Source organism: Ambystoma mexicanum, chromosome 11, assembly GCF_040938575.1.
Source record: "Ambystoma mexicanum isolate Mex_15411 chromosome 11, UKY_AmexF1_1, whole genome shotgun sequence".
Classification (NCBI taxonomy): Eukaryota; Metazoa; Chordata; class Amphibia; order Caudata; family Ambystomatidae; genus Ambystoma; species Ambystoma mexicanum.
In genome coordinates, this window is record NC_090934.1 from 138,524,864 (window position 1) to 138,546,960 (window position 22,097).

At 47.5% G+C, this 22,097-nt stretch overlaps 1 protein-coding gene across 1 annotated transcript in view; it reads right to left on the bottom strand.

The window, feature by feature from the left end:
- The window catches only part of SF3A3 (splicing factor 3a subunit 3), a 373,604-nt gene that overhangs the window by 196,174 nt on the left and 155,333 nt on the right, over positions 1-22,097 (bottom strand). Inside the window, exons 9-11 of the mRNA XM_069622664.1 lie at positions 20,234-20,302; positions 19,783-19,850; positions 7,167-7,274 (exon numbers count right to left, since the gene is read on the bottom strand). Coding sequence (XP_069478765.1) covers positions 7,167-7,274; positions 19,783-19,850; positions 20,234-20,302 — 245 coding nt within the window. The remainder of the gene's footprint in view (positions 1-7,166; positions 7,275-19,782; positions 19,851-20,233; positions 20,303-22,097) is intronic.

Consider the following 22,097-nt stretch of genomic DNA (forward strand, 5'->3'; position numbering starts at 1 on the left):
CCCCACCATCTTAAAGAACTACGAATCCAAAAAGGCAAACTCCAAGCTATCTGGAGGCATACACCTTCAGTTGAGAATAAACCTCTACTTGCCAATTTTGTAAATAAATACAAGAAAGAAATAATCCAAACCAAAAATGACATTCAACGAGAGAATTAGAAAAGCTAACTCGAATTCCAAAGAACTTTTCTCCATCCTCCGGGAAATGGAAAACCCGATTGCCCCCACAGACAACGTCCCTAAAGACAAAAACAATGGTGTACGAACATCCAAAATGCCCAAGCAAATAAAATAATAACCCTACAAACCAAAATCGCTAAAACATAAAAAGCTTCCTTGAGTTCCACAGGAACACATACCACCACCCTGACAGGTACACCTAGATCAGATACACTAATCAACCACAAACCTTTCAGGTTTACCAACATATCCATACTGGAAACTGAAAAGGTCATATCTTCTCTGAAACCATCAAATTGCCAAGGCGACAGTGGCCCGGCACAAGTTATCAAGGACGCAGCTAGAGACTTAGCACCCTTTATCGCTAAGCTAATTAACGCCTCCTTTAGAACCAGCACTGTACCCACCAACCTCAAAGAATCCTGGGTACTGCAACTCCTCAAAAAACAGACCCTTGACCCAGCTATCCCCACTAATTATAGGCCCATTACCACGGTCCCATTCCTCCTGAAAATTATAGACAGAGTAGCCTACCTCCAGATCCAAAACTACCTGGAGAAAAACCAACAAATAGGATCACGCCAATCTGGGTTCAGACCACAACACGGTACTGAAACGGCCCTAATTGACCTCAAGAGACAAATCGACGAGTTGAAGGATAAAGGTAATAACAGCTATGATCCTCCTCCTTGACTTATCAGCGGCCTTCAACCTGGTGGACCATGCAGCGTTATGCAAGCATCTAGCATCTGCTGCCTAATTTTCAAGCGAAGCTATAGCCTGGGTACAATCCTTCCTAGCCAACCGTACGATGAGTGTTCTCCCCTGTAGCTTCAGCGGACCCAATACAAATCACCTGTGGTGTCCCACAAGGTTCATGTGTCTCCCCTACAATGTACAATATCTTCACTAAACCACTTTGACAAACTTGACAGATTGGGGTAACCTATACTAACGATGCGGATGACACGCAGATCCTCATATCACTATCTGGCAACTTTCTCGAAGACACTGCGCTAGTAAACAAGATCTACCTCCTCATTCAGGCATGGATGGCCTCCCACGGCCTCTGCCTGAATGACGACAAAACAGATACTGATCCTGGGTTCTGACTCCAACCTCAAAAAACTTACCCCTAGCTATACTGCCTTTAACACTGATGGCAACATAATTAAGGTGGTAACAGAGGTAAAAACATTAGGTTTTTACCTTGACTCCACTTTATCCCTTAAACAAATTAACTCCTTGGCTTCATCCACAGCCTACACCTGCAAATTAATCAGGGCCTGTAGACCCTATCTTTCCAAAACCAACTATATCACTCTAGCCAACGCTTTAGTAATGTCTAAGCTGGACTGCTGTAATGCCCTATATGCAGGTGCCAATACAACTGTCATAAACAAATTGCAAATACTGCAGAATAATGCTCTTCGAGCAGCCATGGACATACCCCGCAGGGTGCATATCTAATATCAGGAAGGAGCATCACTGGCTAAAAATTAGTGACAGAATCCTCCTCAAGACGCTATCTCTCACCCACAAAGGACTGAACAACACTGCGCCCCCATATATCTCGGCCAGAGTGACCAGAAAATCCTCCAGTCACCATACTAGAGCGTCTAACCATCTCGCACTAGAAATCCCCAGATTCATACTAACTAAACCAGTTGGAGCAAGCTTCCCTGTTAGAGCTGCTCGTGCCTGGAACGCTCTCCCTACTGCATTGAGAGTTGATCAACCCTATTCCAGATTTAGATGCAACATGAAAAGCTGGCTCTGGACAAAGGACGCCCACTAAACTGTTCCCTGCACCAGGCCCTGCATTATGGCATGGATCCACTATGTTACTCATGAAACCTGTACTATAGACTTTCATATAATTTCCTGTGCGCTGTGAAGTACCCACATTTCTTATCTGTACTGTAAATACTGTAATAACTTGTAATGTATCCACTGTATGTACCACTGTATGCAACCAAGCTTAAGTATTCTTGTTACCGCTGTGCCCGGCTACCCTAGGGTTGGGAGCGCATTATCAAATAATAAACTAAACTTTAGGGTGTAGGAGAAATGTATTAGCATCTCCAAAGAGTACTCACCAGCTTAATTGATTTTGAAAAGGAATTCCAAAGTCTACTTCAATTGTTACAAACAATTGCCTTTTTAAAGAATGCTTTATTAAAACTGATAATTATTTATAACTGAAAGCTTGAGTAAGTGTTAGTTGGTTACTTGTATTCATCGATTTCATCTGTACAGCTCACATTTACCCCTCTTGGGATGGGCCTGGTTGCTCAGTCACACTACCAACTTGTTTAGTACAGACCTATACCAACAGGTGGGTTACCTAATACCAAGGAGCATCGGCTTGTGTAGTCTCACACAGTGTGACTGCACCAATTCTTACCCAACAGTCACAACAAGGAACCCACCGACCAGGTTTTTGGCTGCAGATCCTGAAGTCCTCCTGCTGCTAAATCGTCTGTGCCGAGGTATTGTCCTGGCTTGGGTATTTACTTACCTTAAGTCTCGTGATTCCTGTATAGTTTGGGTGTGATTGGGTGGCTTCTCCACTAGTTCACCCGGCACACTGCTGGAATCCTCTTAAGTTTTGGTTACAGTGGTCGACTACCTCTTCAGCTTCCACGATCTGACTTTTATGCAGGAACCCAGCCAATCAAACAGCCTAGCAACATTCAAACTTTGAGGGTTGGCAATCCTTTCAGGACAGTCAGCCTCCCACTTTGAACTGGATTTTCACACTCAGGCTGGAAGGCAAATGCTTACAGAGAGTTGGACTCCTCCCCCGCTTCCTGCCTTCACAGACACTCTGGACTGGAGCCGGGGCAGGGAGTCCACAGGACTCCCGCCGAAGATGTAATTCACTCAAAGGAATTTCCCAACCCTGGAGGTCAGGGGAAGTAGTAAGAAAGGACAAGAAACGTTAAAATGGAGAAAAAAAAAAATACAGGGGCCATTTTGGTAACATGAGCACCCATGGGTGCCTTTACTGGGACTGTGGAAACGGGCTGCAGTAAATGTGCACCAAATTAATGAAAAGGTTCACTGCCCCCGGACATTTTGTTCTTTTTACATAAATGTTGCATTTAAAATGAGAAAGGGGGTACTCACATCTCAACAGCACTCCACATAAGTTGGGGGTGGGTGCTGGTCTCAGCTAATAAAATGTAAAAAGGGATCCAAAGATCCTTTCCACCCTTGGGAACAGTAGTTCCAACAAGGTGAACCAGAGAAAGTTTAAAGGACGGCACCTAGGGCATCCCAGCAATAATAGTGTTTAGGAGAATTCTCAGAAATGTGCTAATTCCTCTCTACCTTAGAGACCCCTCCCCCCCCTCCAAACACCTTTGCCGGATTTCAGGACTTTCAATTTTTAACCTGGAGAGAGTGAGACCTTTTTTCCCCACACTCATGTATTTTTCTGTGATTTGGTCTCTGCATTTCTTTTGGTTGTGGAGTCCGACAAACTCCATAGGTATCTTTTTTCATTGTGGCACAGCACCTTCAGTGCAGTGGCACAGGGCAGTCTTTCAGATTTCCCAAAGGTTTAAATACCTTTCCCTTGGATAAACTACCGTTTCCAAGAGCAGTGAAGTGAAATTGACTTTACTTACATTTGTAACTTTCTAGAACCAGCACACACTATCTTACCATAGGGTGCAAGAGGGGTTAGTCTCCCCTTTGTCTAGTTTCTCATGTAACATTTTTATGTTACCCTTTCTGCAATTAACGGCTGGTGGCAGTGGTTTACTTTTAACTACTGTGGTGTGTTTTTACCGCAGGCTGTGTTTGCAGCTGCAGTATAGCAACCAAGGGTGCCATTTCTGTCAAAATGGGACGATTTTTCTTCGCCATTCCTTGCTGGAAAGGTCCTTCTTGAGAAGAACTCGGCATGCCAAACCATGGTTTGGTCCCTTTGTTCATTTTGTCTTTGGCGGGATTCACGAGTGAAGCCCACCTCTGGCTCCAGAGTGTCTGGCAGGGGCAGGAAGTGAGGGCGGTGCCCGAAACTCCCTGTGCTTAATCCCCTTGGTTACAGAAATGCACCCAAAGGAATTGGTCGGCTGGCTGTCCTGCAAGGACAGTCACCCTGCTGTGCGATTGACAGCTATGCTGGAATTAATGGGAGAAACCTGCATAAAAGGCAAAGCTTTTTGGCTAGGAAGGCAGAGTCGACCACTGGACGAAGAAATCTGAAGAACTTGGAAGAGACACCTGCTGCAACTCCTGGACCGTTGGTTTACCCGGTGAAGCCCTACTACTGTGCCTAAGCTCTGCATTCGCCTCGACTAGAGAAGCCCTGAAAGGACGACTTCTTCCCTTGAGTTGGTGGGACAAAATAAACTCCAAAGTGAACTCGTCTGGACATCCTCTCGGAGATGGCTGTAATTCCTTGCTACTGCAGGAACCGAAGAGCAAGGGAGAGAGACACCACATTGGAGTGCATCACTTTTAAGTCAGACCCGAGCTACTGGAAGATCCTCCGGTCTCCCAGTAAGCAGGACTGACCAAGCCTGAGCCACCTCAGAGTGCTGGACCCCAGATGCGAGGAAAGTCCAGAGTGGTATCCGAGAACCCACAGTTGTGCTATTTGCTGAGATGCCGGAGTCGCCAGAAGTCCTCCCTCTGGTCTCCACGACTTGGGCACAGGAACAACAGGCTCTGCAGAGCTGCACAGGAACAGAATGCCAGCTGGAACAATTTCTTGTAATCAAAGTTACTGTGCAGTCTAAGAACTTACCTCGATGTGTAGCCTTACTTGTTCTCAGTTGAGACTTGTCTTGGTTGCTTCTGTATTGATATTTTATTTCTATCGCGCTCGTACACAAGTATTTCAGAGCAAGGCAAGGGAGGGGAACAGGGGGAGAACAAAAGAGCGATCTTGCTAGGCCCAGTGACATTGAGAACGCGCAAGTGCATGGGAGAGGAGGAGGGGGAAAAGTGCATGGAAGGGGGAGAAGTGGAAAGTGCGAAGCAGAGGAGAAACAGATAAATAACAAATAATAAAGGCAACAAACAGTGGTAGTGCAGCCAGCAATTTGCAAGAGATCGGTTTAAGGCAGCGCCTCTGTAGAGTTGCTTACAGCTGCTTTACCTCACAAGCCTAAACAGCTTGTGGCCCTACATTGATTCTACTTTTCTACAAACATTGTGCAAGACCTTGACTTACCTGCAAGAAGTGCTTCAGCTCACCTAGACTTTAGCCCAATTGACATTGGCTGGACTGGCTCCCTGAATGACTCTTCGTACCTCAGATTGATTGTTTTGCCTTCCTTCCAGGAAAAGGTTAACTTACTTTGCATTGGAGGTTTCGAAAGTAATTAACTACTTCAGAATATTTGTGTGATCTCTTGTTCTATTCTAATATCCATTTCCTTTGTCACCCTTCTCAGTACTGCTTTTCCGACCGTGAACACCGGTAGCTAAAAATCGCTGGAGCTATGTTTTTAAAGATGGCGCCTTAAGCCCCTTTGTTTTTTGTCTTTAGCATTTCTTTTTTGGAAAAGTCCTTCTAGGGTTTCTCTCTGCACGCCAAACTAGATTTGGTCCCTTTGTTTGTATGCCTTTGGCAGGCTTCTGTACAGGCACCCGCCTCTGACTCCAGTGTCTGCAAGCACAGGCAATGAGTGAGGTGCCCGAAACTCCGTGCTTAGTCACCTAGGAGACCCAAATGAACTCTGGCGTGATTGGCTGGCTGACTGTCCGGCAAGGACAGCCACCCTGCTGGGTGAGTGGCAGCTAGGCTGGAATGAAAGGGAGAAACTTGCTTAAAAGGCGAGGGTTTTGGGACGGAAGTCAGTAGACCACTGGGAAGAACAACCCGACGGCAAAACCGTGAACAAAGCTTGGTTCCTGGAAGCTCCAGAAAGGACTTCTTCCCTTGGGTTAGTGGGACCAACTAACCCAGAGACGAACTTTGTTGGGAGACCTTCCCCCAACTGGCTGTACTTCTTTTGCTGCTACAGGAACCGAGGGCCAGGGGTCGAGAAAGCCATAGTAGACTGCAACATTTTTACACAAGTAAGTAGCCCCCGCAGCACTCCACATAAGATGGGGGGTGTTGGACCTACAAAGAGAAAAAGGTAGGTAAAGTCAATTTCACTTTACTATTTTTGGGAACAGTAGTTCCCACAAGAAAAGGTATTTAAACTTTAAGAGACATCTAAAGGATTTCTCTGTGACACTGCACTGAAGGTGCTGTGCGTCACCATAAAAAAGAAGATGCATATGGAGTTTTTCAGACTCCCAAAAGACAAAGGAAACGCAATCCAAATCAGATCAAAACACATGAGAGAGTGAGAAAAAGTGCTCACTCACTCCAGGGTGAAAAATTGAAGACGTAAATAGATGGGTGTCTAAGGTTGAAGGGAATTAGCACAGAAATGAGAATTCTCCCTAACAGTTTAATTTCTAAACACATCCGGTTTCGGGTAAATCCCCAAGATATATCCATATATATCTTTAAGAAGGGGCACCCCCTTCTTATATTTAAATAACTACTGCACAGAATAATCCCAAACAAATGGATCGCAAGTCAATGCTTCGTGCCCAAGTTGTTTCGGATCGGGTCCAAATCCGTCCAGTGATTTGGGCTGTGCGCTTTGGAGAAAAATGGAGCTTGGTTTGTCTATGGTAAAATGAATGGAAAGGAGGCTGCACTTTCGGTAATATTTAATTTTCTTTTAAACACATTTTTACGAATCCTGCAGTCTGGGGGGGCCGTGGGTTTCCAATCACTTGAAATTCCAGTCAAATCCGTTACTCGAATAAAAGTTATTACCGATAGAATTTTGAGGGGTTTCTATGGGAGTCGACTCACCTTAACTCGACTCACCTTAACTATTGGGGGGCTATCACCGCCCTATAATATTTAGCAGTAGGACATTCACAACTTTAAAATGGCAGTTTAAGAAACAAAGGAACATTCTAGAAAACAATGTACACAACACGCTTTATGAATTTACCTGCGAGTTCCTTTAGCTTTTGGATTCTTTGCAAACAAGGAAGCATCAAGCATCTGCAAAGATTTCCCTTTAGTGCCAAAAAGTCTCTGTGCCCTTTCCTCCAGGGTCCTAGATGAAACAGAAGTTTTAGACATACATTTGATTTCAGAGAAACAGTGAATTAAATAAGCATCCACAGTGTGTTTGTTCTTTGATGATTTAATCACATGAATGATATGGAACAAGTTACTTACCTGTAACGGTTGATCTCCGGCATGGGTCTGGCATGGATTCACACGCTCGTGAATATTCCCCGTCGTCAGTCTGGGAATCCTTGGTAAAGAAAACTTCAGTTTCACCTCTGAACTGTCTTTCTCCTAACAACCAATCACTGGTCTCAGGCTCATACTGCCCCTAGCCAATGACTGCCCTCTACCATAGCCCCTCCTCTGGCAGCCATCTTCAGAATTGGTAGCACGTAAAGTGGCGGTAGGACCAAGATAAGAGCAGCAGAGGGCTAGGAGGGAGGGTTTGCATGTGAATTTATGCCAGACCCATGCTGGAGAACAACAGTTACAGGTAAGTAACTTGTTCCATCTCCAGCATGGGGTCTGGCAAGGATTCACATGCTCATGGATAAAGAATGCACAGCAGTACACACATGCACAACCACGGGAGGTGGCAAGACTGAACGTTAAGCATCTCTCACCTCCTCGACAGGCTCACCTTCAAGCGAACATGTTGCGCTGCACTGCTTGGCCGACTCTGGACTCCTCCCAGGAATCCCTGTCGACCCAGTAGAACTTTGTGAAGGTGCGTCGACCTCCACGTAGCAGCCCTACAGATGTCGAGCAGGGGCACACCAGACAGGAATGCCATAGTTGTTAAGAGTCTGCTGCTCACTGCCAGAGTGTTTGGCCTCTTCCCCATATGGAACTTGCTCCCAAGCAATATACCTTTTATATATTATTGTTTGTACTTTGTCCGCGCCATGGGCCTATTGTGCACGTTATAAATGTAAATAGTTGCAGCGATCGCTCTGGTCGAGTGGGCTCTCGGATGGCCAGGCAATGGTTGGTTTGCCAACCAGTGACAAATGGGTGATGCAGCCGGAGAGCCACCTGGAAATGGAAGCCTTGGAGAGGGCCTACCCATGGTTCACAGGGCCCAAGTTCACAAAAAGTTGCAACGTCTTCCGGAAACCTTGTGCGGTCCACGTAGAACTTAAGCGCTCTAGCCACATCCAGCAAGTGCAAAGTCCTCTCAGCCGGCGACAGAGGCATCGGGAAGAATACAGGTAATACCAAGGGCTTGTTAAAATGAAAGTCCGACGGCACCTTGGGCATGAAGGAGGGATGCGTCCGTAGCACTACCCTCTTCTCGTGGAAGGTCAATAAGGTGGTTTACAAGAGTGGGCCTGGATCTCTCCCACTCGTTGTGCGGAGGTGATGGGCACAAGAAAAGCAGTTTTCCACAACAAAAAGGCATGTGGCGCTGAACGCATAGGCTCGAACGGAAGACCCATGAGCCTAGTCAGCACCACATTGAGCTCCCACGCCGGGGTCACAGCCTTCACCAGTGGGAACTAGCGAAATAGTCCTTTGACAAACTCCTTGACCAATCGATACGACCATAAGTATGATCGTCCAGGAGATCTGTGTAGCGGGAGATAGCCACCAGATGAACTTTGATGGAAGCGTGGGCCAGTCCTGCCTTGGCCAACGACAACTAATACAGAAGCACCTGCAGAGCAGTGACTCGTAGAGGGTCGTTCTTCGGAGTACAGCACCAAACGGCGAACCTCTTCCACTTGTGCCCTTAGCATTTGAGAGTAGACGAAGCTCTGGCCTTGGCAAGCACCTCCTTACAATCCGCTGGGAGATCGTAGCCCCCAAACTCCAGTGCTGCAGGAGCCAGGCCTTCAGGTTCAGAGATCCTGGGTCGTGGTGCACAATCGTGCCTCCTTCCCTGATGAGAAGGTCTGTGACCGCCGGAAGCTTGACTGGAGGGGACGCAGACATGTCCAGAAGGTCTGGGTACCATATCTGTCTCGGCCGCACCGGTGCAACGAGGATCATCCTGCACCGGGACCGTCTGAGTTGATTGATTAGTCAGAACAGCAACGGAGGGAACGCATGTCAGGCAAAGTTTGAATGCAGTACCCTCTCGTAACACTGCAAGCAACTATTACTACAGGTGTAAGCAAACCAACCTTTGGTATAAGTCTGTACTACACAGTTTTGGTTTGGCGTGTTGAGCAGCCCGGTCTCCTAGGCCAACGAGCGGCAGGCTTGACGGTAGGAGGAAGCACCTCCTCCAAATCCTTTAGAAGAACCTTGATATTTTCCTCCAGAAGTCCGAAAGGATGACCGTCGTCGCTGAAGCGTGCCCAAGGCACGAGCAGTCAGTCTGCCTTGATGGCTTGGAGACTCGTCCACCGTCTTTCCAAACAAATGGTCCCTGTCGAAGGGCATGTCCAACACCTTCGACTGAACATCCTGGTGGAAATTAGTGGCCCTCAGCCAGCCCCTCCGACGGAGGTAAACGCTGCTGGCCATTTGGCAGAATCCCGCGTCGGCAATGTCCGTGGCCACTGTAATGGTGTGGTCCGAAGCCACCTCACCTTCCTGTAGGATCTCCAATGCCTCCGCCCTCTTGTCGTCGGGAAGGAAGTCCATGAGGGAGGCCATATTGAACCAATATTCTCTGTCGTAACGTGCCGCAAAGGCGTTAGTGGCCTTGATGGTCGTTGCTGCCGACGTGCTGGCATCCAACTTCTCCCCCTCACCGTTTTCCCCCTCACCGTCCGGGGGGAGAGGAGGCTGCCGACGGGGAGGAGTCCGAAGACTACTTCTTGGCCACTGCCGAAACCACTGTCTGGAGACGGCTGGGACCATAAGCACTAGGGCGCAGAGTCCAGCACCCTGTATTTCTTCTCATAACGGTCCCTCTTCGCCGGAGCCGATGAAAGGTTCTTCATGAGGGACAACCCCTCGTCCCAAATGTCATCCAATAGCGGTATGGAAAGCACAGTCTTCCTTTTCGCCTCTCGGAGCTGGTATAGGAAACCCTCTTTCTTCTCCTCCGGGTCGAGCTGGATCGAGGCCCTGGAGATCATGGCATGGAACAAGCCTATCGCGTCAGGGGTTGATGTTCTGGCAGGTGGAAACAGGGAGGGTGGGAGTTGGGGGGATTCGAAGGGTGGCAAGGAGGGGGCTCTCCTCTTGGATTGTGGTTACTCCGATGGGTCTGGCGCCGCGGGTGGAGTTGCCAGCGCAAGAGGCATTCCTGTTCAGATTTCCGAGCACAGGGTATGCAGACCCATAAGAATGTCCACCGACATATCCCCTTGGTGGTGATCACGATGGAGACCAGGGTGTTTGCGGCTTAGGTTGGACCTCTGCATCGTCACCGTCCTGTTGCTCCTTGTCAGTCTCCTCGTTGTCACCCTCATCCGGATACCTCCCGTAGGGCCTGCTCTCGACGCATCGTCCCTCCTGGAGGATGGGGAGGTTGGTGCGCTCCTCCTCCGAGGAGATTTCTATGCCCTGGAGGGCTACCGTGGCCCCCCTCCCTGCGACCAAAGGAGACTGTTTTGGTAAAATGATGGGCATCATCTTCTCCGGCGTCTTTTCAATGGGCTGGAAAGAGTATTCCCTCCTGGCAGGCAGGGATACTCTCGCCTTTGGGGCCGTGCCCTGCGGATCTGCCACGGCAGTCTTTGCGAGGGACACCACCATTCCTTCAATGGAAGGTTGGGCCTTCGTCGGATGCACCTGGGCCTTCACGGTCTTGGCCGAGTCTGCATCCTTCACTTTAGGGGAAGGGTCCGGGCCCCACTCCCCCTTGGCCTTCTCTGCAGGGCCGGGCTGGGCCTTCTCCAAGAGCTTGCCGGGATGGTCCAACTTCCTCTTCTTCGAAGATCCTGAGGGGTGGCTCGTGGCCACAGGCACTGGAGATGCTGTACTCGCCCTGGCCGCTGAGGAGCCTGTTGCAACGGCGCTCCCGGAGGCCGTGGACTCGCAGTGCTTAGCCTTATGTGGGCCCCCTTGGGAGGGGCACCCTCAAAAGGTCTTAGAAGACTGCTCACCTTTCTTCTGGGCAGGGGAGGCATGCTTCTGGGAGTCACCCAGAGCAGGAGCCTTGGCCTGCAGCCTATCGAAGCGCTTGCAACGATTGGTCCACGTGCGGGGCACCATCTCCCGACAAGGTGCACAGTCATCCTCCACATGCGTCTGGTCCGAGTGCAGGCAGTAAAGGCCCAGGGAATGTCCGTCATCCAAAAAGACATTCCGTAGGTTACAGCCGGGGCAAACCTTGGAGAGGCGCCGAGTCCTTCTCATCCGCCATGTCCATGCGGCGTAGGCCCTGAACAAGCTCCTGGAATCCTCAAAGAAGTAACTCAACAACAACAACAACAAAAAAAAAAAAGAACAAAAAAAAAAAAAAAAAAAGGAAAATCACCCTTGAGGGGTGTTAAAGAATCCGAAAAACGGGTCCCCGTTGATCGGAAAGGTGGATCGATGGAGCTTGAGGCTCGAATGACCGAAGAAAAAGAGCAAAACTCTTAGAGGAAAAAAAAACTTTAAAAATAAAAAAGTAAATCGCAAAACGCAGTAAACGCTTGAGAGCTATAGCACGAGGACTCCCAACACTTGAACATGCGGTAAAATTGGAAGATGGCTGCCAGAGGAGGTGCTTAGGTAGAGGGCAGTGATTGGCTGGGGGCAGTAGGACCAACAGACCAGTGATTGGTTGTTAGAAGAAAGAGTTCAGAAGTGAAACTGATTTTTTCTTTACCGAGGATTCCCAGACTGACTGGGAATATTCATGAGCATGTGAATCCATGCCAGAACCCATGCTGGAGAAGCTGCAAATATTTTGTATAACAAATTCTAAGCCTTTGTTGAATGATGCCAATGGCCTGTTATGGCCCCAACACAGCTGGGGGAGGACAGCAAGCTACCCTAGGGATGGTAGCCTAATTGTCAATAATAAATAAAATGTACCACTGGGACTTGCCATAGACAAGGCTCAAAGCCACTTTATGTGGGTATTAAGGTCCAAATGTGAAGACCGATTTCCATTTTAAAATTTATTTTACTTAACTTTGGGGGGCTGTTAGGTAGGAATTTGGTGTGAGACTTTACAAGACAGATCTCTTGATATTAGGTAACACACCTTTTAATATAGTCCTGTACTACACAAGTTGGTAGAGTGACTGAGCAGCCAGACTTATCTTAAGAGGGGTAATGTGAGTTGTAGAGCTGTACAATTAAATAAAGTTACTCACCGTAGTGACCATCTTACTCCTAGTCCATAGTCCCCTTTCCTCCATACTTTTGGGACATTCCGTCCAGTGGGATGGGACCAGAGCCCTTTTAGTAAAAAAAAAGCATCAAATTGAAAAATGTGTCCTTTTTTTAATGCGGGGTAAAAGCAACGCAGCCGTAACCCCACCCTCCTGAGCTCCACCCCGCACATCGCTCCTCAGTCCTTTTCCATCGCCAGGTCTGAGACCATTTAAGCAATAATAGAGGATACTTATTAGAGGAGATGGCGCGCTGTTGTATGGAGGAAAGGGGATTACGAATAAGATAGTCTCTACAGTGAGTAACTTTGTTATACTCCTACGTCCCGTCCCCTTTACTCCATACTTTTGGGAGATTACCAAGCACTCCTAACAAGAAAGCGGGTGGATGTAACTCCCTCACTGAAAGAGGTTTTTAAGCACCACCTGACCGAACTGAGCGTCTGCTCTGGAGCTCATATCTAAGCAGTAATGCTTACAAAAAGGTGATGGGGAAGCCCACGTAGCTGCTCTGGCAATGGTTTCCCAAGGAACATATTTCTGGAAGGCGACAGCAGCCGCCTTGCCCCGCACAAGATGGGCATGAATTCCTTTTAGAGGCTGAAGGCCCTGAACGGTATACGCCTGATATACAGGAAGTAATCCATCGTGATATAGTTGCTTCTGAGGCCAGCTTTCCTTTCGGATCGCTGAAGGTCACAAAAGGCTGGGATGAATGCCTAAGTTTAGATGTTCTGTCCAGAAAAAACTTAAGAGCTTGTCTGACATCCAAATTGTGCAAGACCCTCAGCATCTGAGGCCGGGTCTGGAAAGAAGACGGGTAACAAAATAGACTTATTCAAATGAAAGCCGGATACCAGCTTCAGAAGGAAAGAAGGATTAGTCCGAAGGGCAACTTATCCTTATGCAAGGTGAGGAATGGATGTTCTACAGACAAGGCCTGAAGGTCACTTACACGCCTTGCCGAAGTCGCCGCTATCAGAGAAGCCATTTACCACGAAAGGAACTTCAAATCCACTGTAGCCATGGGCTCAAAGGGTTTATGGCATAAGGCAGTGAGGACCACATTCAGCTCCCACTTTGGATGCGGGTTGCGCACAGGTGGATAAAGATGCAGTAGACCTGCAAAATGCCTTTTAATGACAGGGTTGGTCAATGAAAAAGAGCAAGCGTCCGTGGACATGAATGCCTGAAGTTGCCAGATGAGAAAGGACAGACAGGACTGTCAACGGAAGCATCTCTGGGGTCCAGCTGCTTAGCTAAACACCAGTGACAGAACCGGAGCCACTTGCTCCTATACTGAGACCTTGTTGAAGGTTTCCTAGCCGCCTGGATAATACGCATATTATCCGCGGACAAGTTGAAACTTCCTAAGGATTTGAACTCAAGCACCAGGCGCCAAACTGAATGATTGTGGGAGGGGTGCAACATCTGTTGATCACTCTGGTGAAGCAGGTCGGGTATCAGCAGGAGCTTGATCGGGGAGCACACCGACAGATGCTGAAGCTCCGAAAACCAGAATCTGGCTGGCCACCAAGGGGATATGAACAGGAGAGTGCAATTCGTCGTGTTCCTGAGTTTGCATAACGCCCGGTGAATCAGAGTAAGAGGCGGAAAGGCATAGGCCCTCATGTTGTGCCACGGAATTAGAGAGCATCCCCCAAGGAAGAAGCTGCGAGTCCGTTCCTGGAAGCATAAAGAGAAGTTTCCTGTTTGACAACGTTGCAAAGAGGTCCACTTCTGGAGTGCCCCAATGGTGAAACATGTCAGAGAGGATCTCTGTGTTCAGTTCTCACTCGTAGCTGACCACTGCTAGTCGGCTGAGAGAGTCTGCAGTCACTTTCAGTTGGCCCAGGATGTGTACTGCCAGTAGCGAAAAAATGTGCTGAATGGCCCATCCCCAAATCTGAATGGCTAGATCTACAAGGGGAGGTGACCTGGTGCCCTCCGGTTTGTTGATGTAAAACATGGATACCGCATGGTCTGTGCAGATGCAGGCAACTTTGTTCACAATCGCAGGCTTGAAACCTGTGTGCCCGGGAAAAATAAAAAATAAAAAATAAAAATCGCCAGAAGCTCCAGATAATGTATGTGAAATGGTCTGTCCTGAGGCGACCATAGGTTGAAAAACTTGATGATCCAACGTGGTGCCCCACCCAATAAGGGAGGAGTCAGTCGTAATGGTTGTTTGAGGGGAGGGCTCCAGAAAACGAGCACCCACCCACAGATTGCTGGAAGATGACCACCAAAGGAGATTCGTCATCATACAGGGTGGAACTAGAATCATTTTGGGGTCCGGGTCCATTACTTGAAGCCAGGAGCTCTGAAGAGCTATCTGCGTGAGTCGCATCTTGAGACTAGCAAGGGGAACAGCAAGCATGCATGAGGCCTAGAAGCCTCTGGAACCACCAGGACGACATGCTCTCTGACTGAATGAAAACCTGACACGTGGTCAACAGATCTGCCATCCTGTCCACAGTCAGGTACACTCTGCAGTCGATCGTGTTCCAACGGAAAACCAGGAATATCAGGTCCCGAGAGATCATAATGGATATTTTCCCCCAGTTCACCAACAGCACAAGGCAGAACAGGAGCTAGAGGAGAGAATGAAGGTTGCTCGAGGCCTTCACTGGACAAGGACTGCGCAGAAGCCAGTCATGCAAATATGGATACACATGAATACCCTTGTAGCTGAAGAAAAGCTGCGATGACCAACATCTTTGTGAAAATACGCGGCACTGAGCCGAGACCAAAAGGGAGCACTCTGAATTGGAAATGCTCCTCTCCCAAGGAGAACCGCAGATATTTCTGATGGTTTATAGTCATAATGTCGAAAAAAAAATTTCGAAAAGAAAAATGTCGAAAAAAAAATGTCAAAAACAATAATGTCGACATCCTATACTTATAATGTAAAAAGTCATTTTTTCGAGAAAAAAAATGTCGAGAAAAAAAATGTCACTTAGAACTATCAACACCTCACCCAACAACCCCCTGCAACCCCCCCCACCCCTCATACTCAACACATTCTATTTATATATTTATTTATTTTTCCCAATAAATAAACAAAAAAGAGTATCATTTATTATGGGGGGTCCCCCCACAACCCCCCTCACCCAACACCCCCCTGCCACCCCTCCACACCCCCCCCCAACCACCCTCTCACCCCTCATACTCAAAACATAATTATATATTTATTTATTTATTCATTCAATAATTAAATAAATAAAAAGAGTATCATTTGCTATGGGGGTGTCTCCAACAACCCCTCTCACCCAACACCCCCCACCACCCCTCATACTCAACACATCTTAGTTATATATATTTATTCATACAATAAATAGAAAATTTCGAAAAAATATCGAAAAATGTCGACATTTTTGTTTGTCGACATTATTTTTTTCGACATTTATTTTTTGACATTTTCACTGTCGACATTTTTGCTGTCGACATTATGACTGCACACCATTTCTGATGCAGGCTCCAGATCAGGATATGCATATACGCGTCCTGAAGGTCCACAACGCTGAGCCAGTCGCCCTTCTGAAGAGAGGACTTTATTTGGCAGAGCGTGATCATCTTGAATTTCTCTTTGGGAAGAGAAAGGTTGAACTGGTAAAGGTTTAGGATGGTGCACAGGCCAGCCTGGTCGGGTTTGGGCACTGAACAGATGAGTAGAAACCCTCCCCTTGTTCCACTAGGGGAACGGGTTCCACTGCCTTGAGGTCTAGAACTTCTGGACCTCGGCTCTGAGGGAGGGCGTCCCAGACTGCTGAAAGGGAGGATTGAAGAAGGGTGGGGAATGGGGGAGGGGCAAGCGGAAGCCCGCCCGAGCGATGAATAGAACCCACCGGTCTTAGGTGATGGTTTGCCACGCCTTCAGATGAGACAAGATTAGTCCTCCCACCGGAGTCTTGTGCGAGCACCAAAAAATAGAATTTTGCAGACTTTTCTGAGGAAAGACTACCTGTCCCTGAGGCGGAGGCTGAAGACCGAGAGTAAAATTGACACGTTGCTGCTTCCGACAGAAGCCACCTGACAGAGGATCAGCTCTGCGTGACCTGCGGGCCTGGAACCCTCTGAAGCCTGAAGAGGACCGAGACTAGGATCCAGATATCTGAGCTTTGACTGGGGGCTTCATTAGCACCGACAGAGACTTGGCAGTTTGCGTACTCGCCTTAGTCTTTGTAAGCTTATCATCCATTGAGAAATGAAACAACTCTTTGCCGTCAAAAGGCAGGTCCAGAACTTTATCTTGGACCTCCTTTGAAAACTTTGTTGCATGAAGCCAAGATTGAGGAGAGGTGTCCACCCCCAGCGCGGCAGCCTCCAGCATATACTGCGCCAATACTCTGGGTTCTGACAAACCACCTTTAAAGTCTTCCAGCCTTTCTACTGGAATGAACTCCTGGAAGTCAGCAAAATCCCTCCAGAGTTTCATATTCACCGCCGCCAAAATGAACTCTGCGTTAGCCTGATGAAATTGCAGCGTTGAGTTGGCAAACATCTTCTTGCCCAAGGAATAGAACAATTTGTCTTCCTTGGCCAGAGCTTGAGCTGCATCTGCCGAGGTCGCAGAGGCGGGCTTGGATTGCAGAGTGTCGGCCGCTACCACCGTTGAGGAAGGGAATGGACATGACATCAAGGCTACTTCCTCGGAGGTGTGAAGCCTGTAACTTGCGTCAATTTGTTTGATTTACAGCCCAGTGTGGGGTTTATCCCAGACTTTGCGGACCTCAGCCAGAACATCCCTTTGAAGGAACAGGCCGGTGCGCTCCTGCAGAGACAAAGTGAGCGCCCCCGAAAGCACCCCTTCCTGCGGAGCGGGTGCCTCAGGTACTGGTATGTCAAGGAGAGACATGTCCAGGACACGGTCATGGAACGCCCTGACAGAGCGGGGCTCACTATCCTGATCTGCCTGAGGGTCTTCCAGTACGTCGGGATGAGCTGGTTGCGATGCGTCAAATTGACGTCTCGCTCTGCTGGAGTCTTGTCTATCGGAGACAAGTGAGGGAGAGGTGGAAGTGGTGGAAGTGGTGGAGGAGGCGGGCCAGGAGGTAGAGGTGGTACCGCTGCCAAGACAGGTGCCATGGCCGGAATTGTCGGGCAGGATGTGGCACCAAAGGGCAGATCTCCCTAAAAAGACACTTGAAGTACTCCCTCCTGGGGTCAGTGTTCATAAGACTGAAACTTCCCAAAAAAGGCATCCTCTGCTGAAGTTCTAGGAACTGGAGTGGGTAGAGAACGTTCATGAGGGGTATACCCCCCAAACATAATGAGGAAGGCTTCAAAGAGGGCCTGCCACCAACCGGGTCTACATAGATCCAGGCAGAAGCAGGAGGAAGCGAGACCGTATGCGGTAGTGGCAACCGAGCGCGCCAGTCATAAGAAGGGCAGAACGGATTCACACTGTCCCGTGGAAAAGATTATCCACCATACAGAAGGTTACCAGCACCCACCGTCGATAACGTGGGTTTAAGGGAAGAATCCAAAATGGCCACCGTAGACTACGTGGGAAGGCCCGCCGTTTTGTTAACATCCGAGGACAACTGCGTCACATGTGTGGATGAGGCAGGCATCTCCAAAGACTGGTCAGGGAACTTGATCGAAAATTGAGCCTTGACACAAGGATCCTCGGCACAGCCGGTACTATGGGGCCTAGGATGTTTACTGGACATCCCGACGTGGCCCTTTGGACCATCCTCCAACAGGAACCTCGGCAAAGCCGGTAAGAGGAGTTACGGTCGGAGACCTCTCCTTTTGCCCCGCTCAACAAAACTGATATCACTGCGAGCGCGGGAATGTTGAGGAATCCACCTCACAGACAGGTTTCTCAGTTCTGTCGGTACACACCTTAGCCTCGGCACGTAGTCCGTTCTGAATAGCTCTCCAGAGAGGGGCCTCGAACCGTGGTTTCAGTACAGGCCTCATCCCAGTGTCTGTATGGGAAGCTCCAGACAAGGAGATCTTGGAGCAAACTCCGGTACTCAATGCCTCAGCACGACTGTGCTGGCTATTAGCACCTGATTGGTGAACCTCGGATCACGATCCGGTGTCGACAGGCCCCTCGCGGGAACGCTCGAAGAAAACCCTGGTATTCCTATTAGGCCTGCGAGGCACCTCAAGGGAAACTCTGGTAGCAGAGCTCTTGAAGCCCCTACCGTACCTGGAGAACCCCGGGAAGGAGTCCCCCGGCCGGGGTGCCTTAAAAAGTAAGGAACTTACCGGGTGTCTCTTTCTTCCCGTCGAAGAGCTGACAATGCAGTGGAGGAACGCGCTGCAAGATTATCTCCCACCGACAAAGGCGACGTTGAAGTGCCCGGAAGGGAGTCACAGAAGAAACACAAGTCCCAACGGTGATCCGGTCCCATATACTCCAAACAGAGAGAATGGGGATCGGCCATAGCGAAGCGACGTTGGCAAGAGGAACAAGAGGCAAATCCCAAACGATCCGGCATAGACAGAGGGCTACACGCCCGCAGAACAGTAGCAGGAGACAAGGACAACGGAAAGAAGAAAAAGGTCTTTCCGGTGATGCAAGCGCGTTCAGCCAGACCACGTGGAGAAAAGGACTGAGGAGCGATGCGCGGGGAGGAGCTCATGATGCCTATTGTTGCCAATGGCTCAAGTCTCAGATTGCATTTCAGTGCCTATTAGCGGTCACGTTGGGATCTGTGGGGCAAAGCCGACGCTCATGTCACAGACAAAGTCACCAATGGGTTTGGCTAGTATCCCACTGGGCATGGATAAAGGACGTGTGTTCTTGGGAAGGAATCAGGCCCCAGTTTGGAAATAAAGAACTTGTACAATCTCTGATGTACACAACACTGGAAAGTTAACATTCCAAATATCCTCTTAAGTTTCTGCTTTGGCAATTAAGGGGTGAGCACAAAATTCACCTATGAATCAGAGACATATAGCGATAAAGTCCAGAATCCTTAACTTAAAACTATATATGTACATCAGTCTAAGCAACATCTCAAAAACTCTTAATGTAGTGTCAATTTTAGCTGCAAATAAATAAAACAATCCAGAGTAAAATGCTAAATTCGTATAAAAATTATGCATTCTTAAAATAGTGTTAAATAAATGGATTTTGTACATGAACTGTGGAGTATAAAGCGAAGCAACATAGGACTTTTTCCAAGGATAAGAAGAATTGATCATTAGAAACAGTTTCTGCATAAGGCAAGCAACCCCTCCCGAACTTTCCCCCCCAAAGGTGGGGATTTGTGAATTTTCTGCAACTGGCGTTTTCTAAAAGCTTCAAAATTATGCACACGTGATCAGACATGGTTAACAAAGATAAAATAGAAAAACAATTCTTACCCTCCGCATTTTAGACCTAAAGCCATCAAGGCGGACTTCAATCTGTCCAAACCCAGGGAAGCCAATTCCTGTTTATAAAATTACCAGACGTAAGGACAAATTCAAAAGATGCAGCACAGCTCGTTAGACAACTTTACAAAAAGTATTTCATAGGCTGGTTTACTTGCTTCAAATGTTGGCATATTGTACGGAAAATAGCAATTAAACTGGGAATGGGTGCTTATTAGGGCTGAACGGTGGCATTCCAAACGAGCTCTTCCTGTTAAAGGGATTTGCAAATGACTAATCCAAAACCTATCTTGTTGCGAAAACATTGCCGCTTGAAGGGGCTTGTGGAAACGCAATATTTGATATACCTCCAGCTGAGACGGACCAGCTCTGTTTAATAGATTCAAGTCCTCTGTGATAGGAGAATCCCTCAAATCTGACCATGTCTAAAAGAAAGTCTTACCTCCCACGACGAAAAGGCTGAGAGGTCCAAGTGAGCGCCAGCATGTGTCAAGGCACTGCTTGTTTCTTTCTAGGAAACAAATGAAACACAGTTAGCATATTCACTGCAGTTGGCTAAATGTCCAGGCCAGCATAATGTATCTGATAAGATGAAACTAGTGGAACAGATCTACAAGCATTTCAGTGTTGCCATGAAAGGAATACTTGTTCAGGCGCATTCTAAATATTTGGCAAACAGCCAACATTCTGTTTATGGGCAACTGTTGTACACCTTCCCTGTTTGAGTACATACACCCATTTTTTGATCAATACATGTTTCTTTAATCATTTGTCTGAAATAAGTTTGCTTACAGTGGCTTGCACCCAAACCGCCATCCATTATAACATCAATGGAAGAGGTCTTGACACTTATCAATGTTAATGCTTTGAAGTTGGGTTTCTCATACAGCAGTAATGTCTTAAGGGGGAGCTTCAATAGGAGTGAATTTCTGAGTTTATAATGAATAACACTGTCTAAGAGGAACATTCAGTCTGCATGTTGGAGAATGTTCGGCTCTTGTTCCTATTCCCCTCAACATAATAGACCCCCAGCACTTCTCCTGATTGGGATCGTTTACCACTCGCTCATTCTTTTTGCTCTTACTTGAGAACCCTGTTATTTGCTACTGTAACTGTTTTTACTTTAACGAAGCCATGCTTTCCCTCCATGTATTTTATTACAGGTATTTGTAAGTAATTGATACATCACACAGCACCTTATGTGCTGCGTTGCTGGGGAGTCCCTTGGTCTTGTCTTCCTATTCCTCATTACTCTTAGAACTACTGTTCAAGGATACTAAAACACCTTTCTTTGTGTGGGATCAGAAGACACCACCTTATGTGGAGTACTGAGGGGTTACACAGACTCCTTCCTACTGCTGTTGTAACTTATATAGTTACAATAACAGACAAACCCAAATGGTTGGTTGCAGCAGATACATTTTTCAACAATGCTTGTGTTAGTTACTCGCAGGCTGCTTCCACAGCTGCAGTAAAGCACCTATGGGTGACTGTTAGGACAGTTTTTCAGAAATCCATCTAAGGGCGTAGCAAAACCATTCGACTGTGACAGTAAAAGACTAACTCTTAGTAGAAGGCAGTACCACGCGAGTTCATGGTAGCGTAGACAGAGCAGCCAGGCGGGAGAGAGGACTGTAGAATCAGCATAAAGACATAGTACACATATGGTCCAAAGAACTACTATGTAATGTCAAAATAAAGTGTTTATTTACATACAAAAAGACCAAGGTAAATCCTGGGATAGAATATATATATTTTTTTTTGTTGAAAAAAAAAAAAACCTTTGAACAAAGTACAGGAGGCGAGGTGGGCTGCACTCCTAGAGCAGCTGGAGAATGAAATATCCTTACAGCGTAGAAAAGAAAACGGCACAATCGATTCCAGCAGATACTTGGATTTTATTTTTAGTGTGCTGAAAGGGAAAAACCTGTAAAAAAAACGACAATTTGCCGTACTCCGACCGCTTCATCACCTACATATACACACACAACACTGCTTTAAAGTACACATACCAAAGCATAGATCTTATTTAGAAAACAAACGATATTTCAAGGTAAGTCGGACCTTAAAAAACTTAAGTTACTTTTAGATTACTTTCTGTAATACAATGGTAGTAGACCCGGTTAGGGAGAATTTTCATTTCAGTGCCAATTCCCTTTAACCTTAGAGATAAATATTCCCCCCCCCCCTGCCCTACCCCCTAGCTCATGTACCATTTTGTTACACTAACTCACTTGATTAGCTGGTGGCAGTAGTTTCTTTTTTACTACCTAGTGACATGTATCTGCAGGCTGATACCTCATCTG